General features: G+C 32.2%; 1 protein-coding gene across 3 annotated transcripts in view; it reads left to right on the top strand.

Moving 5' to 3' along the window:
* Positions 1–23,142, top strand: part of LOC108904413 (FHA domain-containing protein FhaA-like) — a 55,028-nt gene extending 31,886 nt beyond the window's left edge. The window contains exons 2-7 of one of the 3 annotated variants that reach the window (XM_023455287.1): positions 1,707–1,776; positions 10,702–10,804; positions 10,866–10,987; positions 14,240–14,605; positions 21,336–21,488; positions 22,665–23,142. In XM_023455287.1, the coding sequence (XP_023311055.1) occupies positions 1,716–1,776; positions 10,702–10,804; positions 10,866–10,987; positions 14,240–14,605; positions 21,336–21,488; positions 22,665–22,717 (858 nt within the window). In that variant the 5' untranslated portion in view covers positions 1,707–1,715 and the 3' untranslated portion in view covers positions 22,718–23,142. Of the gene's footprint in view, positions 1–1,706; positions 1,777–10,701; positions 10,805–10,865; positions 10,988–14,239; positions 14,606–21,335 lie in introns of all 3 variants that reach the window. The other 2 variants (XM_023455286.1, XM_023455288.1) reach the window with 2 other exon arrangements.
* Positions 23,143–23,676: the final 534 nt, after the last annotated feature.

The raw sequence follows: 23,676 nt of genomic DNA, 5'->3' as shown, positions 1-23,676 counted from the left end.
GCGCCGAGCTCGCGCAGGCGCGTGAGTACCGCTCTCGTCGCGCGCGAGATTTTTTACGTGAGCGTTTCAAATTCGGTATTTAGAGAATTTATTTCATCCAAAAANTATTATAGGAATTAAGATAGAGTAGTTAAGATATTCTCCATACTTTATTTTAATTCCTAATAATATTTCAATTTTCTATTTCTGTGTAACCCATTTTAATTAAATAATTATATAAACTGTCAAAAAATAACAATGTTATCTGATATTACTACCTGTTACTGTCACGACCTACCATATAACATTGTCCATGAGTAATTGGCCTCACGCGGTCTATTTATTGCGATTTAGTTAAAATACCTATACGAATTTTGGACTATTATATATCAATGTCTGATATGTCAAAATATATTACAACTAAATCTAAATCTAAATCCCTACGTAATTGGAGAAAGACAGAAATGGCTAAAAGAGATTTAACAATTACAAGATGTATTATTTTCTTAATAAAAAAACATCTTTTCGTTTTTTTAATTAATATTATCTCACTTATTGTTAGAGATGGACCCAACAAACCTTATATGGATATGCTTGACAAGGAACGTTCTATCCAAATATGTAAAAATGTAGAGGGTGTTCCATTTAAATTAACAAAGCTAACATCCGCGGCCATTTTGTTTGAACTTCATTTGTTTTTCTACCAACATTTTTTAAAACTTCATAAAAAGTCGTGCAACTTTTGTGTTTCACATTTTTTTATAACACTTAAAACAAAAAAGTTAAAGGGGGGGTCAAAATATAGTGAATCACAATGTACCTATGAACATTATCGTGGGTAACCTGACAAACTTCGATAGTTGTCAGCCTTATCTTTTATTTTTTTGTGCTCATAGACCTCTCGAAATAAAACGATCCATTTTCTACATATAATTCTCCAATTAATCCTTGCAATATTCGCTTAAAGGCAAGAACTCCTAAAATGTTTATAAATGTGTTCTTGTAAGTTCCATATTTTCGTTCTTATTTTGTTTGTTATTACCTTTTACAATAACTGACAAGTATGGATTAGTACCTACCAACCTTATTTGTTTCTACCTATTAATGACTAGTTTTTTGTTATATTTTTTATCGATAAACTTTTTCGAATTCAGAATATTGTTAACAAAGTTTGCTGCAAGTGCACCGCTCAAGACGTTCGAAAGAAGTNGAGGTTTAATTCAAAGCAACCACGATAGTTTTCATTATAAAATAAAATATATATTTTTTCCTATATTTACAATACGTTAAAAATAAACAAGTGTTACATTACGCCTCTTTGTTTCCAAGATATTTTTTTTATAACGTTAATTGTTAATTAACTATTGGACGTATCGGACCGGGATTTTAGAGACATTTAAAGATTACGGTTAAACTTTTATTTTCAGAAAGTTTTACATTGATGGTCACGTTAATGAACGGCCTGCACACGGGAGAAGGAGCGCCGAGCTCGCGCAGGCGCGTGAGTACCGCTCTCGTCGCGCGCGAGATTTTTTACGTGAGCGTTTCAAATTCGGTATTTAGAGAATTTATTTCATCCAAAAAAGTATTGTACTGTATATTACTGAAACCGTGTTTTGCAGGTCTCTCCAATCTACTTAGCTCGGCCTGCAAAACACCACTTTCGGATCTTGTAATGCGACTTATTGTTGTTGTTACTATATTTAATTGATTTGTTTTTGTTTCAGACATCAAAAATGAAGCTCCTGTCAGTCGCCCTCGTTCTAAGCTATCTAACTTTTGGAGATGCATATACAAGTAAGCATTAACTGTTTCATTTGCCTATATAAGTATCGTTTTCGAGTCAGGTCACGTTCAGCCTTCCAGTGTCATTTTCAATTTATTAAAACTGGGAAAACAAAAGCTTCCTACCTTAAGCGAAGGCTGCGCATAATTCAAATTAATGTATTCAACAATTTAAAGACAGAATTGGTAACGACGTGATTCAGTTTCAATCTCGGAGTTCTAGTTACACATTAGGAATATTTGCGAGACTGATCTACTCCTAGATTTATTGTAAACTTATGTTTACTCTGAGAAGTGCTTTAAAGTTGAAACTATTTCCGCTTCAGTTTTGCACTGCAGGATTGTGCTTAGGGCTTTGGAATTTGTCTATTAGAGACTTTGCCCGTCCGCACCAAATATTGATTTTTCACATTGTCTGCATTGAATTGCAATTTGCGCAATAAAAAACAAAGAGTACTTATTTGCTTGCGTACAGGGTATCTCGAAGACAACAGTCAAATGATCGATAGGATCAGTAGAATAGACTGAGTTTAATACCGTTTTATCGAAAATATCTTATTGTGTCACAATTCTTAAGAGCCTTAATTCTAGTGCGCTTTTGTGGCACATCATAAATTAATAAAAAAAATATGAATCTATTTAATATTCAGAAAAATGCTTGGCCTTCTATTGACCAAGCTTTATTGGCAGATTCTATGTTCTAAATTAATTTAAAAAAGTTACTGTAAATATGTGAACGGAAGCGATTCATTTTAGAGACATAAGATGTTCAAAAGGAAAACTTTTATAAGAGATTTTTTTCTGTATTACTTCCCGTTTACAAGTAATAAGCAATATCGTCGCAAGGTCGAATCCAACCTTGTAAAGGTTATACAGGGTAGCCCATCGAAAACGTACCGCAAGGCATTACAGGGTAGTAATGAACTTTTCGGCAAAATCCAAAAACAGGTAAAGTTTGCTTCTGAGGGGGACAACTTTTGGCGCAAAAAGCATAGCAAAATCTTCAACCCCCTAAGTGGGGGTGCCATCCCCCAAATTTTTTTAAATGGGAATGGGGGTCAAGTGGGGGGTCATTAGAAAGGGCTTTTAATTCTCTATACATCGATTCTTACTTTTTGAAAATCGATCCATTATTTTAGAAAATATGCAGCTTTGAAAATACGAACAATATTTTTGACGAGAAATGCGAAAATCGATTTAATTTTACTTCAAAACTTACGGTATTAGCTTGGTAAATTCCTTCAAAAGAATTCGCTGTTTTTTTTCTGATTTGCGAATTCTTTAGCCTGATTTTGGTGAGCAAAAAATTGTCCGCTTTTTGTTTCGTATTTAGATAGGCCACAAGAAGTTGCTAGATAACTGTCTTGTGACTTGTAGTTGAAGAGTACCAATACTGCCGAGTCTTTTAAATTGATTAATTATGGTGTACTCAATTCCAGAAAGAGTAGAAATTATTGAGCTTTTTTTCAAAAACAATGAATGCGGAAATCGGGTCGCCGAACTGTTCAACCAACGGCATCCTGAGAAACATGCGTCTGGAAAAATTGTTCGCGAATTGGTGGCCAAATTTCGCGAAACTGGCTCCGTTCATAACAAAAAGAGGCAGGTTGAAAATCCGGTACTAAATGAACCTACGGAAATAGCGGTATTGGGGCAAGTGGCAATGGATAGTACGCTGAGTACAATGCAATTGGCTACTGCGACAGGAGTGAGTCGTACAAGTGTCCAACGAATATTAAAAAAATACAAATTCCATCCTTATAAGATTCGGCTAGTGCAAGAGCTAAATGAAGACGATTTTGATCGTCGTTTGCAATTTTGCGAAATAATGACTGAACGAGCGATAAACGATAATTTCCTCTTTAATGTGTGTTTTTCGGACGAGTGTACGTTCTTCTTGAATGGTTTAGTGAATCGCCATAATTGTCGTTACTGGGCTGATACCAATCCAAGGATTTTCCATGAGACACACTCCCAACACCCCCAGAAGTTGAATGTATGGGCAGGTATTTTTGGAAATTCCATTGTAGGTCCTTTTTTCCTTCCTGGAAATTTGACAGGCGATATGTACTTGGATTTACTACAAAATGTCATCGACCCAGCTCTAACAAATATCATAGAGGACGACCCTGCTTACAATGAACACGAACTGATTTTCCAGCAAGACGGAGCTCCTCCACATTACTCGCTCAATGTGCGCAATTACCTAAATGAGACGTTTCCAGGACGCTGGATAGGACGAAGAGGTGCAATTGAGTGGCCCCCTCGGTCACCCGACTTAAATCCTTTAGATTTCTTTCTCTGGGGGCACATTAAAAGCAAAGTTTACAGCACTCCACCTGATACCTTGGAAGATCTGCGAGGACGAATCATTAATGTATGTCGCGAAGTAACACCGCAAGTGCTCCAGAATGTTCGACAACGGTTTGAAGACAACCTGTATCATTGTATGCAAGTTGGCGGACAACATTTTCAGCATTTACTTGACTAATACCGTAAGTTTTGAAGTAAAATTAAATCGATTTTCGCATTTCTCGTCAAAAATATTGTTCGTATTTTCAAAGCTGCATATTTTCTAAAATAATGAATCGATTTTCAAAAAGTAAGAATCGATGTATAGAGAATTAAAAGCCCTTTCTAATGACCCCCCACTTGACCCCCATTCCCATTTGAAAAAATTTAGGGGATAGCACCCCCACTTAGGGGGTTGAAGATTTTGGTATGCTTTTTGAGCCAAAAGTTGTCCCCCTCAGAAACAAATTTGACCTGTTTTTGGATTTTGCCGAAAAGTTCTTTACTACCCTGTAATGCCTTGCGGTACGTTTTCGATGGGCTACCCTGTATGATCAGGAATGTGGCGCTCTGGATACCTTTCTCGATATAACTCTACAGCTCTTCTTGAATTGTGACTCGCTGTAAAATAGCAATATATCAACTTTTTCTGAATGAGAAAACATTTTGTAAGCACAAAAGTTATACGTTTGGCATTCGTATTGATTGAGTAATGACAAGTATTTTGTGACATTTATGCAGTTGATCCTTCCACCGCTAATGTGATTTTTAGGTGGTATTTCTTTTGAGACTCTTTAGAACGATATTGCTTATAATTTTTAAACGGGAAGTAATACAGAAGCATTTCTCTATTAAGAGTTTATTAGAAAAAATAGAGCTTTTTTAATAAATGAGGTCTCTAAAAATAAAGTAAAAACCACTGACGTAACTTTTCTGGGCAAAAATCAATAGATACTCCCCCATACCTACGCCGCTGAAGGGTCTGAAATGCAATCGATTATACCAAATTATAATCTAAGTATTATAATATATTGACCCAAATTCGATTTCTAGTGAAAAATTTAGAAATTATCAATAAAAAAACATATTTTTTTATTTATTTTTTTTGATATCCTCTATTTCGAGGACGAATCAGTTAGGGCGTATGTTTATATGAATTTGTTTCGTATTTTTGGATGCATATGGTATAAGGGGTGTACCTTTAGATTGTAACACCTCGTTTTTGAAAGATAGGAGACAATATGTAAGTTTGACTCAGCATTGTGATGAACACGGTGGTTTGCACAAAATTTTTAACTCGGAGAGTAAAGCAGTTGAAATAGGAGTTCCTCAAGGTTCAGTTCTGGGCCCAATACTGTTTATTTTATGCATCAATGAATTGGATACTTTAATACCAGAAATGTTTCTTTCTATGTATGCCAATGATCAATCTGTTATTATTTCAGCTAAATCTGATAATGATGTAGAATATAAATGCAATAGGATAACTGATACGTAATTTGTAATTCATTGAATTTAAAAATTGGAAAGCACAATTTGGTTAGTAATAATGCTATTAAGTTTTTGGGAATTGCTATTGACGAAGGTCTAAATTGGAAATTACATTGTGAACAATTGAATATTAAGTTAATTTCTGTGACATTCAATTCTGAATGTAAAGTCTGTTTTAACTAAAGAACAACTACTTAAAATATATTACGCTTTAGTCGAGTCTAGGTTGAGGTATGGTTTGTGTTTATGGGGTGGTTCAACTTTATTTTCAGTTATTTTTATTGTTCAAAAGATAATATTAAGATGTATGGCAGGTGTTCCGAATACTGGTTCGTGTAGGAATATATTTAAGGATTTTCGAATTTTAACTGTATGTTGTCTGTGGATTTATGAATTATCTGTACATGTGTATATAAATAAATATAAATTTTTTAAGAAGAGGGATATTCACTGCATTAATATAAGGCAAAATGATAAATATCATATAAATTTTTATAAATATAAAATTTCATTGAATTCACCGACATGTCTTGGTCTTAAAATTTTTAATCATTTAAGTGATCACATAAAGCATGCTAAAAGTTTAAAAGTTTTTAAAAATGTGCTAAAAGGTTTTTTACCCGAAAGTTGTTATTATACTTTAGACGAATTTTTTATGGTTTAGTTTGTAAGGCAATTATTATGACAAAAACGTGCATTTTCTAAAAAATTAGGATATTTGTATAGTATTTCCGTCGGTCGAACATGTATGAAAACGCACTAAAAAAGTTTTCTGCTAAAGGTAAAAAAATTATTATTATTAATTAATTATTATTTGTTGTTGTTTCGCAATTCTAAAATGAATTATTAATAGAAGGTGCCTATAATAAATTAAAATTACCTTAATCACACCAAAGTCCGTATTGCTGCACTGCACTGCTAGGCCATTTGTCGACAACTGAATTTATGGCTATGTCGCCCAGTATGGCTGTGTTTGTGCCGCGTTTGCCCGAGCGCTCATTCTTCAACTGGGTGACCAGACCTGTATATGAGTATGGCTAAATAAATATGGGAACAACTTTTTAAATATTTCAATGCCGAGTTGCTGCGTCAGCGACCGAACCTGGTATATAAGTTCTGTTCAGAAAATATTTTTTTTAATTACGCGGCAATGGATATATTTAGTGATATGCGGTTGGCAGCATTGCGTTGTAACTACATGTTCTTAGATTGCTGATATCTCATTTAGTTTGTGTGATATTGTTATTTGAGTGCAACGTGTTTGTGTTAGTGACGATTTTCGTCAATTTTGTGCCAAGAATTAGAATACTGTCCTCCCTCTCCCTCCTTACTCGCCAGACCTGGCTCCTTGCGATTTTTCTTATTTCCGAAATGTAAATCATTGCTGACAGGACGCCGTTTTGTGACTATTGGTGACATCAAAGCAAATTTGTCACAGACGTTAAGGATCTTTTCAAATGAAGCTATCCGGACCAACAATTTATAAAATTAATAATAAAGTTTACAAAAATATAGTTCGGTTATTTTCTGAACAGACTGCCTGTTCAACAGTTCTACATATTTTTATTAAGAAAAATTGCATTCTTCATATTCATCGTTGTTTTAATAATTCTAAGCGTAACGCTACCAACTACCTCACAGATAATGTAACCTACATGCAAGCAGACGAAAATCATGTAAACTGTATTTTCTTTCTGCGTAAATATCGCACAGGCAATTAGTGTAGTAGTAAATCACCCCTTATTTATCGCTTTAACTTGTTCCTTGTAATTAAAACAATTAAACCGCCTCAACGCACTGTTATTATTGCTAATTTAACGAAGATGCGCGCTGATGTTTATAGAATCGTGAATTATATAATGAACCTTTCACTCTATCCACGTTCATAAACGCTCTAGTTTATGGATATTGAAATTTATGCCAGGATATATTAGAATTCCTAGAAGAAAAAAGCGGTATTTGAAATATATATTTTAATAACACAGTAATATTGTAGAGAATATTATTCTTCCATTTGGATTGTATGTGGCGTAGCTGTATTGCACATTTTAATTGTATTCGATTTCAAATGCAATTTCATGTACTTCATATTGAAAATAAACAGAAAGCGGTATCTGTATAGATGTAATATCAATATGGATATGGAAATGAGATTTGAAAACTGCTTGAGGATGTATATTATACATATACATTCGGGAAATTAAACAATGGCTTACTTTTATACCTACAGACAGATGTACGTATAAAATGTTATCGTTTTACTCAAAATATACAGGGTGTGGCGTGATAATCTATAAAAATTAAACTACAGCTTCCTGATGATATTTGTAATAGAAAACTCTTATACGAAAAAGTTCTATTTTTACGTTTTTTTTTGTAAATTAGAGTTCCTTTATTCAACAAAATTGAAGGTCGACCCTGTGTTATTTATTAATAACTTTGGAAATGTTTTTTGCGACCTGAGATGCAACTTTATAATTTAAGCCGGTATAATCTAATACTAGTAATACTAAAAGAAGGTTAGGTTACATTATCAAAAAAATTGTGCAGTCAACTGATTTTGTATTTGTATTGAATTCATTATTCACTTAATTATTAAATATTAAGCATCGTCCATCGACTCATCAGTGTTAAAAAGTGAAAGATTCCAGACCAAACTTTTTATTTTGTAATTCTACGATAGTGACAGTGTAATTTTTATAAAGAAGTAAAAAATAAGAATAGCGTGGCGATTACATTAAAAACGACATTCTTATATCTTAATTTGCTTAATTTTTTAGTTTGTAAACAAACTGGTTTTACAATGAACCGAGAAAAGAATGCATTTACTATTTCCGAACGTGTCGATATGGTGTTAGTGTATGGTGCAGCCGGAGAAAATGCGCTCGCGGCGACTAGGTTGTACTGCGAACGATGGCCACAACGTCACCTCCCATTGCAAATACAATCCTACAGTGCGTTCAACGGCTGCGAGATGTGGGAAGGACGTGGTAGCAAGTGAATCTTAATGTTGAAGATGCAGTGTACAATTAGTACTCGGTGACTCGCACAGCAAGTAGGAATCTCATCTCGTACCGTACATCGCATCTTAAGGCGCCAGCTGTTGCACCCCTATCATCTGCAACCAGTTCAACAATTGGGGGAATACCTGGAATTTGGGAAAATATTCGCCAAAATTGGGTGCGTCGGTACCATGCTTGTATCCGCGCTAATGGGGATCAATTTCAACATTTTCTCCAGAAAAGAAAAGTTTTATTTCATTTTGTTCCATATTTTAATGGAGTTTGTTTAGTGCACATAGTTGGCAACTACAGATGCTTACGGATGTAGTTTTGTTTGTGAACTCTTGCAGTAACAAGAATGCATTTAAGATAGTAATTACTATTAATTGTTATAATAAGAAAATATCTGTTTTTTTTATATCTATTTTTCTTAGTTTGAACTTTTGCACTGAAAAATTCCCCAAAAATTGAGAAGTATCTTTCTATCTTTCACCGACGATTTGTTTACGCGGCTGGTCTACCGCACGTAACTCATCGTACAGAATACGGACAGGACCGTTCCAGAGAAAATATTTTGATTCATAATTGAACTTTAATTTACGAAAAAAAAACGCAAAAATGGAACTTTTTCGTATAAGACTTTTCTATTACAAATATCGCTAGGAAGCTGTAGTTTAATTTTTATAGATTACACACGCCACACCCTGTATTAAATGTACTCTTAAATGTAATGACAATTGAAACGTAACAATTATTGATTGTATTGTAGGATTTGTAAAACCTAAAGAAAAACTACTTAATCCCGTAAGGACTAAACAATTACAATTGGAGACAATAGCAAAGTACCTACAATCAAATTATAAGTAAAAATATAATGAATTAAGTAAAACATATACAGGGTGATAGTTTAACCTTTAACCGATAGAAACCTCATTATAAAAAGATCACATAGATATAAGTCGTAGAACGTCTCAATTTGAAGATACGAACTTGAACTAATGATCTAACTAAATACATATAAGAAATATCAATAAAAATATATTTAACATATCAATACCATTGCGCATTTTGGATATTTTATTTACTTTTGGTTAATATTTCCAACAAATATTTGAATAAATCGAGAATAACTTCAAAACTATTCATTTCACAAATAATATTTGTATGAAATTTTTGTTGTCTCAAAAATGGTTTGTTTTTCAAATAAAATATAATACCCGTTTGTGTTAGAAATACTAACCAAAATTAAATGCAATTTTCCAATTTACACGGGTGTGCCATTTAACATTCCCGCTGCCAATATCTCCGATATGAAGAAATTTATTTTAGTTTCAGAAACTGGGGTTGTTAGGTTCCTCGGATAGCTCCAAATTGAAGTTAGAACTGTTAGTTCAAATCTTTCTGTATAGATGGCGTGGCGATACTAAAAAATTTTTTGTTCCCTAGAACGTGGAAATATAGTCCATCTGAAAGATCGTTAAATGTTGAGTAATATTTGTAATATAAAGTTTTTCCCTATGTTTACTTATTTTCGAGATATGTCGACTTTTAATATGCAATGTATGTAATCTAAAACTCTTTTAGTTAGGGACATTTTATTTGATAAAAGTCTTTGTTCATTATAGTGAAATATTTCTGAATATGTAAGAAAATAACATACTGTATTATTCTTTCCCTCCGATTTTTCTTTCATTTTCACCTTAAAACTTTTATATGCGAACGCCGATAACTATCTAATTTATATTTTCTAACAGAAAGGTATGTTCAGGTTTATGGCCTCTTATGAAGTTTTGATATTTATCATGAATTTGGAGTGAATACAAATACGTTTTCGGATAAGTTATTATTATTGTAAAATCAAATTCAAATATCTCTACATATTTTTAAACAGTCTTCTATTTCTTGTATTTATCTATTCCAAGTATCTAAATGAATCGGGCTATCAAGAGGTTAATAAATAACAGCTTGAAGATATACCAGTTTCATACATAAATATAAATACCACTTCAACTAACAAGCCTCTAATTGTATAAAAAAATATTGTTTCACGAAACTCCAGAAAATGGGAAGTCCTTTTTAGTACGATTATACTTTCATCAAGATACCATAATGGTAAGCAATTGTAGAAACTGAACACATTTTTTTTTTTCAGAATATGGACGTAGCTGTAAAGACATAGGTTGCCCAAGCAATGAAGTTTGTGTAATGGAAAATGACCCTTGTAGTTATTATCAGAGGCAGGGTGAATGTGGATCGTAAGTATAAAGTAGAATAAAGTATTTTGAAAATAGATTATATGAAGTCTACGTTTTCTAGATATCCAACATGCAAAAAGACTGGCAATTCCCAAAGAACCTGCGCTACATATGTATGTCCTCCATCAAAAGTTTGTAAGATGGATGGTGATACCCCAAAATGTGTGGATGATCACAGCCAGGGTAAGAAGTTATCAGTAATAATTCTCTAGTACTTTAACTAAAAGCTAATTATATTTTATTCTATGACGAAACATTATTTATCAACTAACAAATAATCTCATATAAATCACGTACTACACTTTGTACGTGTAGTAAGTAAATAAAGTTACATTTATCGTTTTTGTTTTATTGATATGTGACAAGCATAACTATACAGGGTGATTCAGAACTTATCAAAAAAAAAAAATCTGGATGTACAGGGGACTCTTACAAATACAATTTTGTAAAGAAAGTATCAAAAAGGGCAGTTCGAAAATGATTTAAAAATACACTTCTGCACGGCACTGGACAAAAATTTGGCAAGGAAAGCAATATAAATAGAAAATTGAATTTTATAACACCTATTATATATCAGCAGATTCAACTGCTTTTGTCGCTATTGTTATTATTATTAATTAATTAAATTAATTTGTGGTTTTAAATAATAAAATAATTTGAAATACCCGATGTTACAATAATTGTTCAAAACTTTTGGGCCCGTCTTACTCAGTTTCTACGAACTAACACAAATGCTTCACCATAATGCAAATGTTTTCTTGCTTCGTCATAAATTAAAACGATATCCATCAATTCCGAGCTGCTATACACGCAAGCAATTTTTGACACAAACTACTAAAAAACTATTGTAAACACTATGGCAACGACGACTATAAATTCGGATTTAGTATTCGAAGTCGCTGCGGCACGCGGCTCTCCAGGCTTATTACGAATGACGCTAGAGACTACAGTTGTCCAGTTATGTAATGGTTGAAAGTATTATAACTTCAATTACTTTTGCTCGGAAACTATAAGCATTTTACAAAAATGTTTTTTACTATGACTTCATTTCTCATATCGCATCTAATCCCAATATTTTTTGGATAAGTTGTGAATCACCCTGTATAGTCAGGTTTTTTTGAGATTACGTCAATTTTCATTATTTAGATACTGTACACTTTCTATAATAACTGCGGGATAATCAAAAAATAATAACGTAATCCATTTGGGTTTATAGATTAAGAAATAATTTATCGCACTTGTTAATTATTTTTACAAATGCCATTTAATATATCAGCTACTAACTAAATGTATAAGATATTTATAGAAAGATCTGTAAAATATATATGACTTTTTTTATTTTTAAAGAAGAAGTCAGGTTAGAGGTTAGGTTAAAATTATACAAGGTGAGTTTTATTCGATGTTTAGTGAAGGGATCTGGGAAAGTAGCAGAGATAAAAAAAGCTTAAATGAGGAAAGATGTAGTTTTATGATCATTATTAAATGTTACTTTTATTTCTTAAATAAACGTCATGGCTGACTAGATATTTAGAAAAAATCCTAATTCGGCCAATTCTTAAAAAAATCTACGTCAGGGAGCAATTTAAAAATTAAAAACAGCTACAGTTTTCCCATTTTTCAAAATAACAATACCGAATATTATATCGTTGGAAAGCATAAAAAAGACAATTTTTTCTAGCCCACAGCTAACTATAGTTTACATTTAAAAGATTTTTTATTTATAGCTTGGAAACGAAAGTGTACATGAACAATTTGATCAACCTATCTGAAAACCTGAAACTTTGTAATTTAATTTTTTTTTGTAAAATAAATAACAACGAAGCTATACGCATCTGAAAGAATTGGCCGAATTCGGATTTTTCCAAATATCTAGTCAGCCATGACGTTTTTTCAAAAAATAAAAGTAACATTTAATAAGGATCATAAAACTGCACATCTTTCCTCATTTAAGCTTTTTTGTATCTCTGCTACTTTCCCAGATCCCTACACTAAACATCGAAAAAAACTCACCCTGTATACTTTTTTTACTTCTGTCACCAACACATGAAGAAAAAATTATGAAACATTTTCTTATAAATATTATTAAGCACGCTCTTCACATATAAATAATTTGTCCTTGAATTAGCTAATTGGAAAAGAATTGCAATTATACGTTTAACTAATGGCGTCGTTTGTTGTATAACATGTCAAGATGCACTGTAACAGACTTTAAAAAAAGTAAAAATTACATTAATAATGTACTATTGTATAATGTTTTTTGTTAATAAAATAAAAAATATTATCAATTGTTCTTCGATCTGAATACAACGCTTCAAAGTGTTGTAACGGACCGTAAAAAGTAAAAAAAAGTGTCCTTAACCGCCTTATTATAAAATACCTTATTATTTTTGTTAATAAAATAGGACTAACTGCATTTGGTCTAAGTAAATAATCATTACAACAGAAGGCATAAACGATATACAGGGTGATTCATTAATAATTGTACGTACGCTAACTGGACAATCCTGGGCTGAAAATATGTGAATTGACACATAACGCTTAGATAAAATATGGCTCCTTACGGAGTTGCAGGGTATTTTATTTAAAAAATTTTAAATGATTTTTGTCCATTACTAAAACTGTACTCAAATGTAAAACCTAATTCAATTCATTCCCTTGACTGCCGTGACCGACTTGACTGATAATAATATGACAAATAAACTACATAATAAAATAATAATGATTGTGCTGCCTATGTTTAACTTTAAAAATCTCAAGAAATAATGACTTTACCGCTATGAAGGTTAGTAGGTTAATTGCATAGAAGGTATTGAAGAATTGAAAAATTATACCAAAATAAAAATTCCGCCAGTGGCGTAGAAGTTAGGAATGGGAAACTGCCCATCTATGAAGGTCACCTGTCTTTGTCATTTCTACTGCGAACTCTCTTGATCCACACATCTCGCAGACAAAATGAGTTCAGTTAAGTTGTAGGTAGTAATTATGTTTCCCATACAAAAAGTATGAGCATATTTAACTGGATGTTTCTGACATACCTTGTTCCACCAGTAGGTATTCAATTATTAATAAGTAACGTATAAATTCTTTTGAGACAATGATGACTTTATTTGCTGCTTCTTGAAAGATGCATCGATGAGTTATACTTCTATTCGTCTGAGTAGTATTTCAGTATTCAATAATTTTTAATATAACTTAGTTGTTACCTTCATTGTTTCATGTTTGTTTCAAGTAACACTTACAGTCGTTCCTATACAAATAACTAGGCAATATAAGTAATTTTTATGGAATATATCATGAATTTGTTAATTCTCCCTTCTTCTTTGACAAAAAAAAACACTAACATTGCAACGTTTGCCTGTATGTATGTATGGGTACAGAATTTGTACTTCTACTAAATCTGTAGCATTCAGTGAAAGACAAACTATTATGTTCCAGTTGGCCATGTCGGATACAACACCCAGAATCAGAACACCATGGGCCAACATAACCAACCAAGTGCCCCTCCCAGCGGGAACCTGTACCCAACATTGAACAGAGGTGAAACTACACCGAGACCTAACATACATCAACAACAATCGGGTCAGGGTGGAGGTTATCAGGGAGGACGCGTAGGATCAGGATATCCAGGTCAAGGTGGACAACAGGGTGGTTATCCCGGAGGATACCCTCAACAGCAAGGTGGTTATCCTCAACAAGGCGGATACCCACAACAAGGCGGATACCCACAACAAGGCGGATATCCACAAGGCGGATACCCACAAGGTTATTATCCAGGTTACTACCCACAGGGTTATCCACAAGGTAGTCTTTTATTTTTTTTTATTCTTTGATCCTTCAAGATTACTGGAATTCAGCGCTGCATGTTTTGTATTTCGCCTACAATAGCTAACGGTAAAATGAGTCGCGTGGACAAAAAGAGTTTTTTTATTATTACAAAATAGATTAGCAAAAAATCCTTAAATAGTATTTTTAACAAATACTATTTAAGGATTCCAAAACGGCTCGTATTTCAAACAAAATGTAAGATACCGGTAAGAAAAAAAGTGGAACTGTTTGCTTGAATCAAATTTATGATGAATGATTTATAAACATTTTTATAATTGGCACAAGATTTGCAATATCAATGATGTTCATAAATTATCTTTATACTCACAAATAACTTTACATGCTTTTTGAAGCAAAAAGTTCGAAGAAACCTCCGCTTTTCATATATCAATGCTGCTAATTTGAGGAAAGTGATTTTCATCTGTTAATATCACAAAGCGAAGAAAACTAAACTGAAAAAGTTATTTCCAGCGGCACCAATACAAAATTGCATCTCTGAGATAAAAAAAATATAAAAGCACTAGTCGGAATGAATGTAGACAAAATGGATATACGACGAATGAGCGAGTGAAGATTGTGAAAATTCATTACGAAAATAAACAGACCAATCACCTCACCAGTGTAAAATTCACACCACACTGTCACTCTTTGGGCATACAGTGGTCGTTCTCTAAATATGACAGTTTTGCTTGTTCACATACCCAATAAGATGGAAATGCACCTAGTGGATAGAGATGATTTTCTTACAAAATCACCGTCCACTTGTTGATTGGGTTTGGTTTCTGAGTTATGATTGAAATAACTCATTTAGAGGGGAAAAAATTGTTACCTGGACTTTTGTAAGTGGAATTTGAAAAGGGACTTATAATAAACGTAAAAAAATAAATTCGTGAGCAGGGGTGGCGGAGGGTTAATTTGAGGGGTTCAGAAAATTGTATCATTGGGATTTCTGGCGAAAGTTGACGCCAAACAAAAAAGTATTCAATACAAAAGTTGTCGATCATGCAAAAATGTACAACTTTTGTAGAAGTCACTTTTTAAGAGAACCTCAAAATTTCCGAAAAAATTGCGAAAAACGGTTTTTTTCTTATTTTTCGTTTTTTATTTCTTATTCCCGCAAAAATAATTTAATTTTAACGAAACTTGGTGAAAATATATACCTTTCTGTATCTTAAATAACCACAAATTTGTTTAGATTTATTTATTCACTATTCGACTTAGATGTTTATAGCAATACTGTAGATACAGAAATAAAGTTTTGTGTCAAACAATGAAACAATTTCTTTTGTATTTTTTTCCGTACAATTGAATGGTGTAATCAGTTCTTGAATTTTTTTTTTAATTTAAACTTACTGAAAAATTTATTGTTTCAAGTAATTTTTTATTTTTTTTACATTTTTGAGTATGTTTTTGAACTGTGATTACATATTTTTTTATTTCACCCAAAAAGTACATATATGTAAAAACGAAAAAAATTATCACCGGTAGACTATGATTTTTCTAAGTAGAATGTTTCTTTGAAAAAAAGTGTTTCAGACCGGAAAAAATGAATATCTCGGAAAGGTATACTTTCACCTAGTTTCGTCAAAATTAAATTATTTTTGCGGAAATGAGAAATAAAAAACGAAAAATAAGAAAAAAAAGTTTTCGCATTTTTCTCGGAAATTTTGAGGTTATTTTAAAAAGTGACCTCTACAAAAGTTGTACACTTTTGCATGATCTACAACATTTGTATTGAATACTTTTCTCTTTGACGTCAACTTTTGCCAAAAATCCCAATGATACAATTTTTCTCAACTTTTCAACCCTCCAAATCAACCCTCCCCCTCCCCTGGTCACGCATTTATTTTTTTACGTTTCTTATAAGCCCCTTCACCATTTCCACTTATAAAAGTCTAAGTAACATTTTTTTTTCTCTAAGTGTAATTTGGTTGGACTATTAGCTGAATCTTGAATTGATGCACATGCAGATCTATTGCTAAAATCCGCTGCAATGTGCTTTTTGAAATATTTAATTGCACTGACCGACAACGCACTGAGGTTACGGAAATTTGCGTCACATTTCACTCACCGTAGCAATATTTTCGGCTGAAAGGCGAGTACGAGACCAACCCGTTTTTTTTATTTTCCGCAACAGAACCTGTTTGTTCAAATTTGGCAACTAATCTTTTCATAGTTGTTTCATTCGGAGCGGTCCCTTTACCGAAAATTCCACTCAATTTGTGCACAGCCTCTGCTACACACTCTCCGTACTTGTAATGAATTTTCACAATCATCCGTCATATAGCGCTCCATTTCGTCTAACCGTAACTCGCTGCTCTGTTAATTGAATAACAAGAAATAGAAGAAGATATATTCTAAAAAATTTTACACTAATTTATTTTTTAATTAAAAAATGTACTTGCGTGTAGGTATTTATCAAAAATTACCACAACGATACTAATCCTACATTTGACTGACAACCACTATAAACATAACACTGTTGTCATAATTTATTTTTCTTCAATCATTTTGAAGAAAAACGCATTTCCCATGATAATCCTTCACCCTATACATTTAACTATATTATTATTGCAAAGTAAATCTTCGCACACGCTACACGTACTAAGAGATCGTAGATTCGGATTACGTTGTTATCTGGTGGTTGTGCAACGCTAGTTCGCTGTCCGCCAGAACTTGAATAACAACTATATCCTGTATCTAATTCGTTTTTGATGGACTTCCGTGTACAGCCATATACAGGGTCGGAAAGTCCCCATGGTTCATCGGCCGTTACGTGAGAGCGATAAAGTAAGTCATAGAAATCCGTGTGATAGAGACAGATGGCTATAATGAAGGCGTCTAATAGTCACCGCCCATTTCGCCCTTCCACAAATAAGAAGTGGTTCTTATTAAATTTTACTTCACTGCTGCGTGGTGTATAACATTTTATCTGCTCCCACAGTTCTTTATGGTTCATGAAATAAATATTAGGTTTTATTTTTTGACATTTCTTAATCAATTCATTTTGATATTATTCGAAATCTGGCCAGTCACCTTGGTTGTTTGGATTTTGTCGTTTCTAAACTGTTTATAAATAAAGTTGCAATGTTGTTGGTTTTGAATTATTATTTCTAAATGAGTGATTTTCAAATAGAAAGTGAAGCAAATGCTGCCTGCGAATTTTTATTGCCCGAGAAGTTGAAAGTGCGCTACGGACGAGTATATAGAAATTTCAAAGAATGGTGCCAGAATAAAAATACTGGTGTTTCTGAAATGTCACAGCTTGCATATGTCATGGAGAAGTCAAGAACTTTAAAGTCACCGACGCACAGTGGGAAATGTTGGACAAAATTCTCGCCACTCGCCAGTTTTCATCGTCTCGTCGTGATTTTTTTTTAATAATCTCGTGGTAATCTGAATTTTCATATTCCGGTGAGGTTTTTTTGAAAAACCTTTTTTTAATGCTTAGGGAGCGCCCCAACCTCAATGTCGAAGAAAAAATTTTTAAATAGGTACTCGATGTTCAATTGTAGAAAAAAATGTTTAAAAAGTATCTGCTATTAATAAAATTGATTATTATGACCTTTGATGATATATCTGATGTTTTTTCTTCAAAAACCTAACCAGGAATGTGTATTTAGAATGACTGCATATCAAATCTATTGAATTTTTTTTAATTTTTTTAGATAATATTTGATTCTCCTAACTCCTGAATTTGAGGTTAGGTTAGTCTATCAGGCTTCATTGCAAATTTAATAAATGGTTAGTAATAATACGCCGCAATAATGTTTTACAAACGTTTTATTGCTATGTAGATGTTTTTATGGAATTTTTCTAGCAAAAAATTCGAGTTAAACAAAATTTCAGGGTCTTTAGGTTAAATTTTCAGTTTTGACTAAAGGTTTTGGCGATCGCGATGATGAACACTCAACAAAAATACATTTATACTTTTTGTTAAAGAAAATAATTTTGTGACAATTTTTTTCACTCTAATGATTTGATTTGACAATCTTTCCAGTTTTGAGGTTAGGTTCTTGGGTTAAGGTGTCAGATTTGGGTACAGTATGGCACAAGGTGTGTGCTTTCGGAAAATCCTTAATTTAGTGAGTTTAAACTTAGTTAATGTTCGTTTTGAGGTTAGTTTTTTTAGATTCAAATTCATGGTTTGGATATAACATGTTACGTATGGTTCTACTTAATCTATTTCGTACTTTTGGCATGTAAAAAACTTGTTTCCCAATGTAAATTTCATTTAAGGCTTTTAGGTTAGAATTAATAATCTTGAGGTTAAGTTTTTGAAGAAAAAACATCAGATATATCATCAAAAGTCATAATAATCAAATTTATTAATAGCAGATACTTTTTAAACATTTTTTTCTATAACTGAACCTCGAGTACCTATTTAAAAAAAATTTCTTCGACATTGAGGTTGTGGCGCTCCCTAAGCAATAAAAAAAGGGTTTTTCGAAAAAACCTCCCCGGAATATGAAGATTCAGATTACCACGAGATTATTAAAAAATAAATCACGACGAGACGATGAAAATTGGCGAGTGGCGAGAATTTTGTCCAATATTTCCCACTATGCGGCGAGTTTGTGAAGTGAATACTCAATGATTAAGTTAACTATTTTCAAAGAGAAAAACGTGAATATATCAAAATACCCTAAGCTGAGAGCATTTTTGAAACGTAAGAACGACGGCTATACACCTAAAAAGTCAAACGTTTTTACAAGAGAATAAGTGACGGTCTTAGGTATTGCAGGAGCATGCCGTCCTGCTGACTTATGCCAACTTACTTTGGACAACGTCAATTTCAAATATTTTGATGACATTTTAGTTACAGTTCCAGATTCTAATGATGGTATGTTACGTACGTTTACAATTCGTATAGGTTTTGTTTCTCACCTAGAATTTCTCAAGAAATAGGTATATCAAGATTAAATTGAAAATTAAAACTGAAATTTCACGCTTTTTTATGCGTAGGTAGATGTTACAACCAACCAGTCGGCAAGAATACCTTTCTATGATTCCTAATAAGATTGCACATTTTTTGAAACTAGAGCATCCTGAAATATACAGGGTGATTCAAAAAACCGCTGACAGACTTCTAGGGTAAGTAATACATGAAAAATTAAGACGAAAAGTCTTAATAAACATAGGGTCGCAAATGCCTCCTTAACGAGATACAGGGCGTCAAAGTTTCTGTAAAATTAAAGCGTAAAAATGACAAAAAGAAGCTTATAATCTAGTTTACTTAACTCACTTGTACACATTGACATTAGTGACAGGCGATGTTTAATTTTATTTTGAATAGCACAAGCCTACTATGCGAAACTAAAATGAATGAAAATAAAATTGGATTTACAAATTTTCTACAAAGGTGTTTCTCTTAAAAATGGTTGCTTTAATCCAAATTTTGCAAGAGACCAATTCGATAGACAATTGAACACTTTACACGAAAATAGTGCCCGTTTGACAAAATTAGCAGTGGCGTAGAAAATATTTTTAAAAAAGGGTCACGTTGACCCCGTCTCTACGACACTGCTGCTCATAAAATTTTGAGCAGTACATCAAACATTGGTCTTAAGGTGCTAACTACGCATAGCAAATTTGAAATAGAAATGTTCAGGCATTTTGGAATTATTGCAGACAATGTTTAATTTTACAGAAACTTTGACGCCCTGTATCTCGTTAAGGAGGCATCTGCGACCCTATGTTTATTAAAACTTTTCGTCTTAATTTTTTATGTATTATCTACCCTAGAAGTCTGTCAGCGGTTTTTTGAATCACCCTGTATACAGGGCATTCATTCCAAAGAACAAACGTTACGTCGGCAAACGTTACTGGCTAATACAGGAGTTGATGTATTAGCAATCAAGAGACATGTTGCTGAGAGTTTAAGTATCAAAAATGAAATAACTAACAGGATTCTTTACAATCCAGGTTCTAGCAGTACATCGCATCATGCTGTTTTAATGGATCAGTCAGACAATATTGAGCCCCCGGTGACTAAAATGGAGCGGTCAAATTATTTTAAGAAAAATGTGCCAATTAGTAAACGCGAGAGGAATAATTATCCAGATTTTATAAATGTTACTGAATGTAATAACTGCACAATTACTATAAATATTCATTCACAATAATTAATAAAATGTAATGTTCATCAAATATTTCTATTTATTTGTTCATAAAATATGCATAGCAACTTCTACTTCTTCGGTAAAATCCACTTACCTCCTTAAAAACAATGTCTAAACAATTAATAGTCTATTTACTATAGTGGAAGCAGATAAAATATATTCTGATGTTGGAATATCATTTACATGGCATTTCCCACCTGTTGAATTATTTTGACCGTTGGCAGTTATCAAAACAGCTTATCGACACCGAGATCGTAATCAACAGGCTCAGAAAGATGAATGTGTTTAGATTTTATAATCACTACGCATAGAACAATTTTTATGGGAAAAGTCAGGGTTTTCCTATGCTTTTTGTTTATAACTAATTGCAAACAATGGAGAAATTGTAAAATCCTACGGAAACAGTTTTAAAATTATGTAGAAAAAACAATCGTCGTATGATATAAATTGACTTATTTTGAGCCAGCTACTAAGCTTCATAGATGAATTTTCTGGACATATTGATTCATATTTAAAACTTCCTGTATATTTCGCTAATAGTAGCTTCTAATTTCCAAGACATCTAATTCAACCAAACTTTAAAGGTGGTTACCAAGGCCAAGGCGGTTACCAACCTCATCCGGGATATGGGGGCTATCAGCAAGGAGGACATCAGCAAGGATACAACAACAGATATGGGCAGCAGTCCACTGGGTCATCATTTTCCGACACGATATCCAACAGTCTCAAATCCATAGGTACTGATGCTTTGAAAAACGCGTTAGGAAAGATCTTGTCGGGAAATAGGAACTAAATTGTGATATTACCTGTCGAAATCTTGCCAATAATTATTATTTTGACCAAAAAAAATGTACCACTTGTCAAGTTAACAGTTGTTGCAGTAAATTTAAGAATCCTCAATTTTCGTTCTGGTATTGTGTTCAGTGTTACAAAAGACAATATTAGCAATTAAAACTGTTACTGAATATGCACATATGAATAAACAAGTTTGTAAACTGTAGTAATACCAAAAAATACTCAGAAATTTAGGATAATTATTTATCATATTGTTTCCCCTAACAAGGCAATTAACATTTGCTTATCTTCAGAAAATTGCATAATATGTTAAATAATAAGAGATATATGATGATTATGATGCCATAAATGATAGTGATATTGGAATTAATAGCTCCAGATTATGTTTCAAGAAATTTATTCCATTTTTTTAAATAAATTATGCATGACATAATAAATATTGTAGGTCAAATATATTTTATACTTATTAGTTAACTAGTTACTTTAGTAAATTTGACATATTTTTTAATATGTAATTTTTTAAATTGATTAGGTCTTAGTAATTTGCCAATATCCACTGATGATTTTTAGTAAAATAAAATTTATGAACCAATAATATACACTTTCATTAAAGTTGATATACAATTATTGATGAATTCGTATAAAAAGCGTCTGTCAATCAACATCTATTTAAATTATATGAACCTCAAAAAGATCTTGTTAAAAAAGTAGTATAAGTATCCAGTAACATAATTTACTGTATTTTAGTGATGTATACAATTGTATTCTTGAATGAAATCACTGACTTGTATTTTATTTGGGAGACTATTGACTATATTGGTAAACCATGAACATAGAATACTATTAAAAAAAACACGTGCAATTTGCTTAATCATTGTTTCATAAAATTCATAGTTACTTTTCGAAGAACGTAAAAGCAGTTGTTCCCTTAAATTGTAATACTTCCTTTTGAGAAAAAGCAAAATGCGTCATCGATAAATAACCACATAAAACTCCTCATTGTGTGACTACATTGTGTCATTTTTATAAAGAATAAATACATAATTTACAAGGTTGGGATTCCATTGTAGAATACAATATGCCGTGATGTATATACTAATACACAATTTTATTTTCAGGGCTATTCTGTGTTCTCTTAACATACCTAACGACAAGAATGTACGGAGTTTGAAAAACTTTAACTGACTTTGAAAAATAAACATTCAAAAACTCTCTAAATTAACAGAAACTGTTGTATATGTTCCTTATTAAATGACATTTTATATTTTTGTGATATATTTAAATTAAATTACGTTTTAATTTCAGTACTTAGGTATATGTAAAATTATTTTAAAAACCTACGGTGAGTACCTCAATAATTTTAGCTTTATGTGGTGGCAGTTTGACACTTGCACGTTTTTGTTGTTGTTTATTTAATTTCTCACCTTTTTTTCATTTTAACAGAATAGCCCTGCTTTTATTTTGCCATTTTTCAGTCTTATAAATATCAAAATTAACTTACTAACATGATAGTAGCTTGTAGCTAAAAGATTTCTGTATATATTGCACAATTTAATTTAATATTTTGTTTTTGTTTTAGTTGTTAAAGTGTAAAAATTATTAAACGCTTAGCCAAAAGTAATTGTTAACTGTTTTGCTTTTAGTACTATTTATCAAGATATACCAACAATATTTTTATAAAAAAACTGTATATATTTCTATTTTATAATGTTTAAATAAAAGATGAATAAGAAAGGATTGATTTTTTAATAATAAATTATTAAAATTTTCAGGACCTACTTGGATTATTATATATTCTAAATGGGGGTATTAAGTTAGCGTAATTTTTTTTCAGAAATATATAATTTTCTGTCCATATTTTAGAAGGAAGGAATTCAAGATTTTTAATCCCTTTATCGATTGAAGTATAAAACTGTTGTGCATAAAATAAATAGCTTTTGTAAATGATTACAAGCCACGTGACCAGTAATTTTGCTTGGAATAATAATTTTATTTCCTCAATTTCCTTGAATTTCGGTGAAATTAAAAATTATTAAAACAATGATCACATTAAAACACAACATTCTGTTTTACCGTCTGGTGATTAGTGTAATTTTCCACAAGATTCTATTCAACCAATCAGCGATCACA

This window comes from Anoplophora glabripennis, unplaced genomic scaffold (genome assembly GCF_000390285.2).
Source record: "Anoplophora glabripennis isolate ALB-LARVAE unplaced genomic scaffold, Agla_2.0 scaffold77, whole genome shotgun sequence".
Classification (NCBI taxonomy): domain Eukaryota; kingdom Metazoa; phylum Arthropoda; class Insecta; order Coleoptera; family Cerambycidae; genus Anoplophora; species Anoplophora glabripennis.
The sequence above is the reverse complement of the archived record's forward strand: the minus strand, read 5'-3'. Positions and strand labels throughout refer to the sequence as shown.